We start from the raw sequence: 12,790 nt of genomic DNA, 5'->3' as shown, positions 1-12,790 counted from the left end.
CGTCACCTCCGGGCTGGGGTTATGCGCTGAATTGCGTCATCAAAATCACATGCTGAACTCCTACCCCTAGTATCTCAGGATGTAGCCACAACCTTAAAGGCCCTCTGGGTAGGGCCTAACGCAATGTGCCCCTTGGGAACGGGGAGATGGCGGGAGCGTGCACGCAGGAAGGCCCTGTGAGGACTCAGCGAGAAGGCAGCCGTCTGCAAGCCAAGCAGGTGGGCCTCAGGAGAAAACGAGGACTTTTAGACTCAAGCGAGAGAAGACCAGTGTTCGCTGCGGAAGCCACCCAGCCCGTGGTCCTCTGCCATGGCAGCCTGAGCAGATCGACACCGAGGTGGAGCTGGGGCACCTGCTTCGTGCCAGGCTGGCAAAGCCCCACGCAGGACTGATGTTAGCCAGGCTTAGAACTCAGGAATCACAGGCGTTATCCCCCTTGGCAGAGGAGGAAGCCGGTCAGGTGGCTAGGTAACTTGCTCAGGGGCACAGGGCTGAATTGGTCTCATTCTGATGTGTGTGAGTCCCCAGGGTGTCCCAGTGCGACTGGAGGACGGAGGGCAAGGACGAGAGCGGTAACAAGTATAAACAGTTCTGGGGCTCCCGGCTCTCCGAGGACGCCCGTCTCCCCCGAGACCAGCAGCGCTGGTTTCCCACGGGCCCGGCACCGGCACACCAGCCCCCGGGCTCACAGCTGCGTGAACCGTGCACTTTGGATGGGCCGACAGTTAAGGCTTCAGTTCCTGAGCAGAGGGTTGAAGGTAGGTCCTGGATTTCAGAAAATTTCTATTTGCAAAAGCTTACTCTGTAGACACTGTCCAAGTGCTTTCTATAAAGGATGGTGTCTAATCCTCAGAACCCTACGAGGAAGGTTCCATGGATATCCTTTTACAGAAGTGAAGAAAGTAAGACACAGAACCGCTAAGTAATTCTGCCCAAAAAAAGCAAGGACATGAAACAGATCTTGAACGCGGAGAGAGGTCAGAAACACCGGAGCCTGCAGAGACACAGGCGTACAGACACCCCCGGGCCTGCGTGGGGCAAGCGGACAGAGACCGGACAAGCCCAGGGCGGCGGGGCTCAGTGAGAGGAAGAGGGAAAAGGGAAGAGGAGGCCACGAGTCAGATCCCAACTCAGGTCCTGGCAGGTGTGTGCACTTCGCTTCCACCCGCTGGGGGGCAGCGGAAATGAGCACCACGGATGCCGGAACAGCAACTCCTATTACAAACGTTTGCAACGCGCCAGGCACAGGCCACTGCTTTCTTCCGGTTGCTCCACACGGCCCTGCTGCCAGCCGGGCAGCCCCGGAGCCTGAATTCTCACCATCGCACACACGGCCGCCCACTCTCACCCGTGGGAGTGCCACTCGCTCTCGTCCAGGAGCTCGCCGTCCTGGGACTTCAGGGACATGGCCAGCAGCGTCTCCTGGAGCTCCCCGATCCTGGGCGAGAGGAGAGCACGGAGGCAGGGGCTTGGGGCCCAGGTAAAGGCAAGGAGCCCTTTTCTCTCAGGCTCACTGGGATCGGGGAGCCTTTCTGTTCCTGTTCTCACTCAGCCCCTCCTCCCAGGGCACCAGCCCTGTTCACAAACGAGAGGCGTGGGGCGCAGCCTCACCTGTGTGTGTAGCCAGCCACATCCGAGAGCGTGGTGGAGAGGTCGATGAGCCGGGTGAAGCAGCTGATGAGATAAATGCACACGAAGGCATTCTGGATGGAACGGGAGCAGTGAGCACAGGCCTGGACCCCCAGGCCCCAGGTCCTGGGCCGGGGGGCGGCGTGAGGGGTCATCACGAGGGATTCTCACCTTGCTGACCAGGGTGCTGAGCTCCGTGGGGCTAAGGTCTCCATAGACGCCACTGAAAATGGGGATTGCGATCACAACGTAACTCAGGATGCTGCCCAGATAGTCAAACGTGTTGATACCGACTGTGGAAGACATACTGCGTGAGGTCCTGGGACATTCCAGTGCTCTGAGGGGGACGGAAAGCCAAGCAGGACCAAGCTATTCCCTGGATCCTCATTCTCCTGAGGACACAGAGGGCGAAGGCAGTGCTCCCCCTGGTTAATCTCTTCAGCAGAGCAAACTGTATCAGTGCCGAGAAAAGTGGGGAGGGGAGGGGAGGGGAAGGAAGAGGAGGGGAGGGGGGGGAGGGGAAGGGAAGGGAGGGGAAGGAAGAGGAGGGGAGGGGAGGGGAGTGGAGGGGAAGGAAGGGGAGTGGACGGGAAGGAAAGGGAGGGGAGGGTGATTATCCTGACCCTGTGGTTCCTGCCTCCCGGGTTCCCTCTACTCACTGTACAGCCAGAGCTCCTTGGACATCAGCTCCCGCTGGGTCTGAAGGAGTCTCTGCAGCCTGCGGTCCGTCCTCATGTGCTCCACATGCCCAGCTCTGATGAGAAAGGCTGGAATGGCCATGGGGTCTGGAGAGCCTCCGCCGGCTGGGGACCCTGTCCCTCATCACACCCTCCGTTAGGGACTAAAAGCTCATCCGAATGGTCTTCCCCTCTGACCCTAACGCTAGCACCCACTCACTGCTTCACTCATCCTACTGGTACTGTCTGCAGAAAGAACCTGAACTCTCGACTTGCCAGACCTGGCTCAAATCCTGGCTCTGGTTAGCTACAGACTGATTACTTAAGCCTAGGAGCCTCAATTTTCTCATCTGTAAGATGGAGCTGATAATAACCTACCTAACAGGCGAGAGTGAGAACTTCTGCATATTAAGGGCCAGGCACATGAAGGGACCCCGATAGATAACAGCTGCTATCATTAACCAAAGGCACAGGGAGGAGGACACTACGTGGCAGGCTCCGTGCCAGTCAGCCAGTGTGGCACAGAGGCGGTAAGACGGTCCCAGTTCAGGGGCAGGCAGATGCTCCGCACTCTTCACCAGGGACATGTGACCACACAGAGCATCTTCAAGCTCCGAACTAACAGGCCCGGGCACTCATGAAGCCCAGGAAGGCTCTCAGAAGGCGACCTGGGCTTCTAGGACAGGCAGCCGAGGAGGGGTGGACAGAGGGGGCATTGCAGAGTTTACACAAAGATGGGCACAGAGGCTATAAAAGCACACACCCAGAGCTCCAAGACCCAACCTGCTTCCCCCAGAGCCCAAAGCTTCATGAGCAGAAGCTGCAGAATCCAAAAAAACTTAGCACAAGCAGCTGCCAGGCTGGGAGCGGCCAGGCCCGGAGCAGCCGGGTCTTGTGCGGCCAGGCCCGGAGCAGCAGCTGCCAGGCTGGGAGCGGCCAGGCCCGGAGCAGCCGGGTCTGGTGCAGCCAGGCCCGGAGCAGCGATTGCCAGGCTGGGAGCAGCCAGGCCCGGAGCAGCGGCTGCCAGGCTGGGAGTGGCCAGGCCCGGAGCAGATGGGTCGGGTGCGGCCAGGCCCGGAGCAGCAGCTGCCAGGCTGGGAGCGGCCAGGCCCGGAGCGGCCGGGCCCTGAGCAGCCGGGCCCAGAGCAGCCGGGTCGGGTGCGGCCAGGCCCAGAGCAGCAGCAGCCAAGTCCAGAGCAACTAGGTCGGGAGCGGCAGTGACCAGACCCGGAGCAGCTGGTTGTGGAACGAACCAGAGCAACAGAGGCCAGGCCTGGAGCAGCCAGGCCCGGAACAGCTCGCTCCTCGCCTGCCCCTGCCCCACGGCTGCCTCTCAGACATGGCTGGAAACTTTTGTGGGAACTTGAGGGTCTGCTGAATCAAGTGATGTAGGCTTAGATCTGGATGTGTTGAGTTAGTATAGTGCTGGGGTGTTGATCTGTGAGTGCCTTGTGTGGGGTCTGGATGAGGCTGGTTGACCTATTTGGAAATGTCTTTTGTATGAAATGTATCATTGGGCATGTGGAGGTATTATTGATATGAGAAAATGCTAAGTAACTGATTTACTATCTGAAAAGGGATTTACTATCGGGGAAAGGGAGGGAGGAAGAGACTGAACATAAACTGCACCTATGGATGAGGACAATGGGGGATGGGGAGGGGGCGTAGGGTGGGGTGGGAACCTGGTGGAGGGGGGAAGAAATGAGGAACCTTTGTAATAATATGAACAATAAAGATTGATTTAAAAAAAACAAAAAACAAACTTAGCACAGACCCACCCCACAACACTACCAAACCCCAGATCAGTCCTGGCGTTCCTGGCGCCCCCAGGTGGTGGAAGCTGAAAACTGCTAGCAACTGGCAGAAGCGCAAAGGTCTCAGAGCTTGAGTCCACGTGCTCCAAGACAGCTCCCCTCCTTCCACACCACCTCAGGGCCTGCCTGCCAATGGCTCCCGTGCCCTCACTGGAGGCAGCACGGCCTTCCCTGGCCCTGAGGGAGGAATGGCATTTCGCAACGCTCCGGTCAGGAGACCAAACAGCCGCACGTGGACCTTACGAGGACGGCGCTTGTAGGGAGCGGACTGCCAACCCCGGAGGCTCCCGTTCCCGCCTGTACTACAGAGCAGCTCTGGACGTCAGCAGGACGAGAAGGCATTCGCTCATTTCCTCCTCGGATCAAATGTGGGCCTCAGGCGAGGTCACTGAGAGGAACAAATCCTGGGCTTACACAGGATGAGGCAGACAAGGCCAGTGAGATGCGGGGAGAGGCTCACGCCCGGTGTAAGGACGTCTGCCCCAAGGCCCGGGAGGGTGGGAGGGTTGTACCCTTCAGCTCCCTCCTCTGCCGTCTCCCCTGGGAGAGGGAGCTACTCCCACGGAACTCACCTGAAGAAAGCAGCAGGCTCAGCGTTCACGCGGATCTGCATGTGCTTGAACCTGAGCAGACCAAAGGAAAACGTGTGCTGACAATGGGCAGTGCCACCCCCGTTTGGAGGCCTGGACCAAGACCTCCGGACAAAGGGGAGTCCAGCTCCACCTGCAGCTTACTCCCCAGTCCTTCTGTGGATGGTCACGGGGTGTGTGTGTCTGAGGAGGAAGTGGGGGAGTCCCAGGCCTAGGCAGGGTGGCCCCCTGCCTATCTCCAGAGAGGACAGGTGCTCTCAGCACCTTCTCCTCCCAGGGCTGGGCCTGAAGGAGGAGTCCACGGAGCACAGGTAGGGGACGAATCCATCGGCTCATCTGAAACAGGTGCTTAAAACAGGACTAAGAAGGCCAAGATATGATGATGTTAACCAACCAGACACTGTCCTCAGTGCTTCTCATGTATAATCTCAATTAATCCTCACGGTTCCCTCTTAAGCAACAGTCCCATCCCTATTTTCCGGATGGGGAACCAAGTTCAGAGAGATTAAAGCCAAGAGCTCAGGCTAGCAACTGGCAGAGCTGGGATTTGAACTCAGGCACCTTATTCCAGATCCCCTCCCATTATGCCCGGCCCTCAAACCTCCAACCCGGAGACACACCTGAAATCCCCCTCCAGCTTCTCCTGCTGCACCAGCTTCGCCACGATGGGCCCCATCAGCATCTTGTTCACCACGGTTGCCAGGATGAAATACCCGAAGATACTCACGGGCCCGAGCCAGCCTGTGCTGAAAGGCAGAGACAGGGATGGTGGGGCGCCACATATGCCCACGGCCTCGGCCCTGCTGCCTGCCCCCTTTCTGGCAGCCCCTGTTCAGTCTCAGCCCCGTGAGGCCTCGGCTCCCGTGCGGGGGCACCTGGTACCGGGGCTACGCAGTCGGAGCACCAGATCCCTGTGACACTGAATCGCCACGGGGCCCACGGAGGGCAGGGCCCTGCGCATGTGCGATGAGACCGGCATGCAGGCGGGAGGAAGGGAAGACTAGCCTCTTCTGAGCCCCGGGAGGGCTCGTGTGAGCGAGGGGCCTCTGGGGAAACACCTGGCAGGAGCGGAGGAGGGATGTGGCGAGAGAGGCTTCACCTCTGGAAGCACTGGTAGGTGTAATAGCCCAGGGTGAAGGGGGAGATGATCAGCTGGCTGGCCATGCTGCTGAGCTGCCGGCAGAACCGCTCCACGTCCTGGCTGATGCGCTGGTCCCTGGAACCGACCACACAGAGAGGCTGGACCAGGAGCCGAGCTCGAGGGCTGAGAGGCTAAGGCAGTCCACGTTACCCCGCCTGGCAGCGATCGTGGGGGAAGATGGACCCCTACGAGGGCTGGTTTCCCAGAGGCAATGAGACCCTCAGGATCCTAAACAGGGTTCTGATGGCGCCTCAGTTTACTCCTCAGAAACATGGACAACTGGGAGGCCCAGCACCCCAGGGTCTTGGTCCAGTTCTGAGGGTACTTAAGCTGAGTTTCTGGAAGAGCAGGGAAGCGATCCTATTTATCTCGCTCCTCCCACTTTCTTTTACGAGCGTGAGCCTGACTCCACGTTAGCTGACTGGCGGTGGAAGCTTCTATGGGGTGAGCCATAGAGAGGCCCAGGAGAGAGCTAACAGCAGCACCCTCCCAAAAATCGTTGCCGCAGAGCTCAGCTTAAGCTGAGGAAAGGTCATCTCAGGCAAAGAAGTGCCTTGGGGGCGGGGGTGCCCAGTGGGAGGGAATGAGGATGAGGAGAGACCCCATATATCCCGTCGCACCAGAGCCACACCGACTCCCATTTCCAATGGGACGTGACCTTGGGCAAGTCCCCTGATCCTCTGGGCCTGTTCCTCACCTGTAAGATCACAAGAGCTGACTAACAGCGGGACACGTGCTCGTCCCCGGCACCGCCCACGTGCATCACACGAATATCGTCTCACCCTCACTATGTTCTTTGAAATAGGAGGTATTCTCCTCATGTTACAGAAAGGGAACCTGGGGCTCACCAGTGAGCGTAAGGGCTATAAATGGGGAAGTGACAGTAGAAAGATTTAAATCCCAGACTGAGTCCTAGACAGCAATTTTTTACTGCTAGAAATCCGAAAGCTGGTTTCCTAGCTTTTCCTAGCAGGACACGCTCTTCAGAGGGGGCCTGATTTGGAAGCCCAGGACATGAGAGGGACAGAAGGGCGCTGCTCCTATTTTTAGCCTCTTGTTCTCAGCCGCTCAGCCTGTCCAGGCACCCCCCTGGCTCTTATCAACACATGCAGGTAGCTGTAGGCAATCTCCAAGGGATCCGGGGCTGATTGGGGGAGGGGGAGATAGAACCATGCAGGGGGCGGGGCGGGCTAAGCGGGGAGGGCTGAGCGGGAAGCTGAGTGGGAAGGACAGGGCGGGGAGGCCTACGGGTTGTCGACGTCATCCCGCAGCACGTTGAGGGTGTAGTACACGCGGCCGCGGAAGTAGAGGCGGTGGAGATGCTCGGTGAGGTCCTTCCTCCAGCTCACGTACAGCAGGTTGCAGGTGAACTGGTCAAAGCTCTTCAGCTGCGCAGTGGGGGGGGGCAGGGGGAGGCAGGGAAAGGGAGAGTGGCTTCCTGCAGGTCTCAGCTCAACGCTCAGAAAGCATCTGCTGACCAGGCCCAGGCCGCTCTGGTGACTCTGCCCACTCAGCACTTCCTCTTGTTGAAAGCCACAAGGCACGAGACCTTTCCCTTCTGCACTCACCCACATGGGAAAGGGCCTACCAAAGGCAAGGCCCTCCGGCCCCTTTCTAGGCTGTACTGCCTTAACCGGAGAGCGGGGGAGGCTCTGGAGATCGGAAACAATATGTCCTAGTCCATTTATGTTCTCACTTTTCTGTCCCAAAACATGGAACAGGGCTCTGTGTGCACAGGTACTTACTGACCGGACACACATCGAAAGTGCCAGAGTGTGATGAGATGGCTTCCCTAAGAACCAAGAAAATGAGCAGTACAGCCTGACGGAGTCCTAACAGAGCATCGACTCTCAGCACCCCCCAGTTATGTGACACGTTTGTTGGGCATTGGGGGGAAATAACAATGAGCTCAGTCTAGCCAGGGAGCAGCCAACCACGAGGATGTAAGGAGTGTTACCGCAGAGGTAAACTCAAAGCGTTAGGCATGAAGAGAAAAGGACAGAGTTTGGTGGAGGAGACATGGAAGAGAAAGCTGAGGAGGACTTGAAGGTGAGCAGGCATTAACCAAGTAAGCGCGAGGTGGGGGAAGGAGGCCGTTCTGCAAGAAAACAGCAGGTGCAGAAGCCGGGAGGTGAGACGCGGAGCCAGCTGGGTCACAGCCTCGGTCCCAGAGGAAGAGCGGCTCTGGCTGTTGATCCTGAAGCAAGAGTTCTGGGAACGGAAAGAACAGCGAACGTTTCCGCCAAGTGCTAAATTAAACCAGAACCTCGTGGCCTAGGCCTGTGGCCTGAAACACTCGAGGAATTGGCCCCAGTGGGCCAGCAGCGAGATCAATGTCCTACCCAGGGTTCCTAGAAAAGGCAGGGAACACACACCCACAGCTTGATTCCTACTTCCTAGGGACTCGGTGACCCTGGGCATTCCACTCATGCTAGGCTGGTGAGAGAGAGAGAGAGAGAGACAGAAAGAGAGAGGGAGAGAGAGAGAGAGAGAGAGAGAGAGAGAGAGAGAGAGAGACAGAAAGAGAGAGAGAGAGAGAGAGAGAGAGAGGGAGGGAGGGAGGGAGGGAGGGAGGGAGGGAGAGAGAGAGAGAGAGAGAGAGAGGGAGAAGACCTTACCATGGCGTTGAGAACGATGAGCACCACAGCCAGGAATGTCAGGGTCTTAAAACCATCCAAGTCTTTGTTTCCCAGGACCCCGTAGTACTGACTGGGGATCAAGCCAACCTGGTAGATGACCAGTTGTTCTGGGGGGAGGGGGAGGAGTCAGGCATCAGTGATGAGGGGTGGGGAAAGGAGGAAGGCTTCCTCTTGAGTCCTGGCCTCACCAACACCCCAGAGAGAGAGAAGGAAAGGGACCCAACACCAGGACTGCCCTCCCCCCGCCTCGCCTGGACTCACTCACTCACTCACCCAGGAGGGCCACGCCCAAAAGGGTCAGGAACATCAAGGCATTCTGTGATGAGCAAGAGGGAAACAAAACCTTTTGTATCTGCAGGAACCGCTGGAGAAACCGCACATCTAATCTGGGCCTGAAGAATAGAAGGAGAAGCAGAGAGAAACTTAAGAGGGCATTTGAGCCTTAGAGCAGATACCTAGCTTAGCTACATTGTTCTCCGGCCAGGGCTGGGAGTGTTCAATATTCAAGCCATGCGGATGGCAGGGTGGGAACAGGGATAGAAAGACATTTCTTTAGGTTGAATAATGCCATAAAAGGTTATTTAGAGTAAAAAACAACAACATAGTTAGTAAAGAAACTTAAGCCTCATCCTCTTGATGGTCATAAACAAGACAAGGAAGTCCACTTGATCAAGGATTTCAAGGTCCTGGCTGAAGGAATAAAGCAGGATAAATAAATGAGATAGCAAGATTGAAAGGGAAGAGGTTAAATTGTCATTATTTGCAGATAAGTGAACATTTATATAGGAAACACAAGCAAATAAGTAAACAAAATGTTGTTAATAAGAGGAATTAAGCTAGATATAGGGTTAGCATACAAATATCAAGAGCTCTCTATCACCAACTGGAAAATATAATGAAAGTGTCATTTATAAAAGAAAGAAAAGCATAGAAAACTTATAAACTATCCAGGAATTTACTTTAAAAAAATATATATATAAGACATTTTGGAGGAAAAAACAAAAACTCTATGATAGGATGTGAAATAAAGAAGAGGCTGGCAGGACTTAATATTATAAAGACCTTATTTTTAACATTTAACATACCAATCAAAAAACAGGACTTCTCTGAGAAACTTTATATGGAAATAAAAGTCCATGGATAGCTTAGCACAATTGTGAATAGGAGAGGAGGAGGAAGAGACCCAAATCATCAGGTTATAAAGTTATTATCACATATTACAGGGCTGGAGTAATGAGAAAATGTGTTGTTAATACAGGAACAAAAAAAGCAATGAGGCAGGGGAAGCAATGGAATAGAGACCCAAAAATAAAAAACAGACCTATATTTGCATGGGCTCATAAGAGGATACATCACAAGAAAGGACATATTATTAGTTGTCAACACTGATTAAACATGTACTATGCATCCAGTACCTTCTACATGCCTTACATGTATGAATCCACTTAACTGTCACAGCTGTAAGATACAGAGACCATCTTTATGGACGAGGAACTGCGGCACTTGCCCTGCCACCCAGCTGGTAAGCGGCAGCACTGGGTTTTGAACACAGGCAGCTGGGCTTTAAGAATCTGTGCTCATAACTAAGCCTCCAAGCTTCTCTAATTTTTAATGAATTCATTACTTATTCATTAAAAATGATGGAGGAAAATTTAGGTCATTACCTTAAATCATTTACAAAAATAAACTTTAACAATTCTAAATGGATTAAAAGGAAATGCAGAATATCTCAATGAAGATAATAGTGGGAAGGTAATTCATTCTTTGCTTTTTTTTTTTTTTTTTTTAGAAAAGCAAGCAAGAATTTATTGACCACAGCAAAAACATTCCTAGGGCAGTGAAACAAGGAAGGGCATAGAAAAAGCAATAGGAGAGCCTAGGCTGGGCTGCTTTGGTTGGCTGGGAAGTCAGATAAAAAGGAGGGAAGGGGGCCTTGGAGACAAGTTCAGGGGGTTAGCCTGGGATGAGCTGCTGCCGCCCACTGCTTCCCTGGTTGCAAGTCTCATGTGGGAAAAGGAGTGGGAAGGGAATGGCACAGGCATGCTCCCTGGAAGAATAGCATGCTGGCAATTCTTTTTTTTTTTTTTTTTTTTAAATACTTATATGTTTACTAATTTCAGAGAGGAAGGGAGAGGGAGAGAGTGATAGGAACATCAGTGATGAGAATCACTGATTGACTGCCTCCTGAATGCACACACCCCCCCACCCCCCACCCCGGGGGGATCGAGCCTACAACCCAGGCATGTGCCCTTCAGTCTGTAGAGCAATGCTCTATCCACTAAGCCAAACCACCTAGGACCAGATCCGGCAAATTCTTAAATAAGACCCTAAAACCACAAACTGTAAAGAGGAAAACAAATGAATTTAACTAAGAATGAAACACTTTTGTTCAATACAATGTCAAAGATTAAGTTAAAGAATTGGAGAAGGGCCGAAACCGGTTTGGCTCAGTTGATAGAGCGTCGGTTTGCAGACTGAAGGGTCCCAGGTTCGATTCCGGTCAAGGGCATGTATATTGGTTGCGGGCACATCCCCAGCAAGGGGTGTGCAGGAGGCAGCTGGTCGATATTCCTCTCTCATCGATGTTTCTAGCTCTCTATCCCTCTCCCTTCCTCTCTGTGAAAAAATCAATTATATATATATGTTTGGAGAAGTTATTTGCACGGTGTAAAACCAAAGAGGAATTAAAATCCAGAGCATACAAGAAATTCCTGCAAGTCAGGAAACCAGGAAATCCATAAAAAAAATAGGAAAAGGATATAGGCAATTCAGATGCCTTAGTCGGTTTGGCTCAGTGGATAGAGCATGGGCCTGTAGACCAAAGGGTGCCAGGTTCAATTCCAATCACAGGCATGTACCTTGGTTGAGGCTCCTCCCCAGCCCAGGGCCCTGGTCAGGGCACGTGCAGGAGGCAACCAATCGATGTGTTTCTCTCACATCGATGCTTCTCTCTGTCTTTCCCTCTCTTTCACTCTCTTTAAAAATCAATGGAAAAATATTCTCGGCTAAGGATTAACAAAAAGAGAGAGGAAATGCTTAATATATGTAAATTAACACAATGGGATGCCACCTTACACTCGATAAACAATAAAAAACCAAATAATATCAAATGTTGACAGGGGCAGAGGGGTGGGGATGAATGGGGGAGATACGGGGAAACAGAGACCTTGAGTCAATGCCCTCAGGAAGCATAACCTGGTGTGACCATTTCAGAGAACAGTTTAGTAGAACAGGTATGACCCAGCATGGGACAGATAATCCAGAGAAAACCACCCCTACCCACAGGAGACAAGTGCCGGTATGGTTTGTGGTGGTTAAAAGTTGGAAGCAGGTCCTGGCCGGGTAGCTCAGTTGGTTGCGGTGTGCTACATCAAGGTTGCAGGTTCGATCTCCCACCAGGGCACATATAAGAAGCAACCAATGAATCAGTGAATGCATAAGTGGAAAAACAAATCAATGTTTCTCTCAAAAGAAAAAAAAAAAGAAGCCATCTAAGTGTCCATCACTAGGAGAATGTATAAGCAAAATGGGATCTAATGCACTCAGATGTACCCAGAGGTGGAAACTAGATTACTACAGCATATATGGTCTCAAAGACACAATGGTGGGTGAACAGTTTTCCAAAAACTCACAGCGTATTATCATTTATATGAATTCCAAACCACTATTTTGCTAGGTAACATATAGGCAAACCTATGTAAAGTGGGCTGTAAAGACACTCCCTTAAGAGACACCAGAGTGTGTGTCTCAGAAGGGGAGAGAAAAGGGTTTGAGACTAAGGAACGAAAGATGGAAAAACAAACAAACAAACAAACAAACAAACAAACAGGGGCCACAGTGTGCCAAGAACTGAACAGGGCGAACAACTCAATTCTGTGCACTTGAGGTGCAAGGAAAGCAGGGAGGGAGGAAGGAGAGAAAGAGCCAGTTCCCCGGGAGAGGACCCCACACCCTGGCTGCAGGGGATGGCAGAAGCGCGAAGCTGGGAGGGCGCCTTCGGTCCCCGCGGAGGTGGGCGCCCCGTCCCCACACAGCCCCAGGTGGGACGCCCCGAGGCCAGACCCTCCTCCCCAGCCGCCTTGCTCACCTGGCGCCAGCCCCCGGCGCGGGCCCCCGAACCGCCATGACCCAGATCCCGACCCAGCCCGGAGCTAGGCTGCCCCGGCGTTGGGTCGGATCGGGCAGAGTCCGGGGAGCGCAGAGCGCACGACCGCCCAGAGCGGGGCGGGGCCCCGGAGACCACAGAGACGAGCGGACAGAGAGGACACCACCGCTCCCGGAAGCGGCCGATTGTTCTAAA

General features: G+C 53.8%; 1 protein-coding gene across 5 annotated transcripts in view; it reads right to left on the bottom strand.

Moving 5' to 3' along the window:
• ABCD4 (ATP binding cassette subfamily D member 4) overlaps positions 1-12,720 on the bottom strand; it is a 17,777-nt gene extending 5,057 nt beyond the window's left edge. For 2 of the 5 annotated variants that reach the window (XR_014795796.1, XM_084892908.1), the window contains exons 1-11: positions 12,578-12,718; positions 8,764-8,882; positions 8,470-8,597; positions 7,100-7,239; positions 5,810-5,926; positions 5,331-5,456; positions 4,693-4,743; positions 2,289-2,383; positions 1,801-1,922; positions 1,612-1,703; positions 1,349-1,438 (exon numbers count right to left, since the gene is read on the bottom strand). Coding sequence is in view for 4 of the 5 variants with exons in the window: in XM_084892908.1 (XP_084749034.1) it covers positions 1,349-1,438; positions 1,612-1,703; positions 1,801-1,922; positions 2,289-2,383; positions 4,693-4,743; positions 5,331-5,456; positions 5,810-5,926; positions 7,100-7,239; positions 8,470-8,597; positions 8,764-8,882; positions 12,578-12,615 (1,118 nt within the window). In the remaining variant the exon portion in view is untranslated. Of the gene's footprint in view, positions 1-1,348; positions 1,439-1,611; positions 1,704-1,800; positions 1,923-2,288; positions 2,397-4,692; positions 4,744-5,330; positions 5,457-5,809; positions 5,927-7,099; positions 7,240-8,469; positions 8,598-8,763; positions 8,883-12,577 lie in introns of those variants that run through there. The other 3 variants (XM_084892909.1, XM_084892911.1, XM_084892910.1) reach the window with 3 other exon arrangements.
• Positions 12,721-12,790: the final 70 nt, after the last annotated feature.

This window comes from Pipistrellus hanaki (genome assembly GCF_964339955.1).
Source record: "Pipistrellus hanaki genome assembly, chromosome: 1".
Lineage (NCBI taxonomy): Eukaryota > Metazoa > Chordata > Mammalia > Chiroptera > Vespertilionidae > Pipistrellus > Pipistrellus hanaki.
The sequence above is the reverse complement of the archived record's forward strand: the minus strand, read 5'-3'. Positions and strand labels throughout refer to the sequence as shown.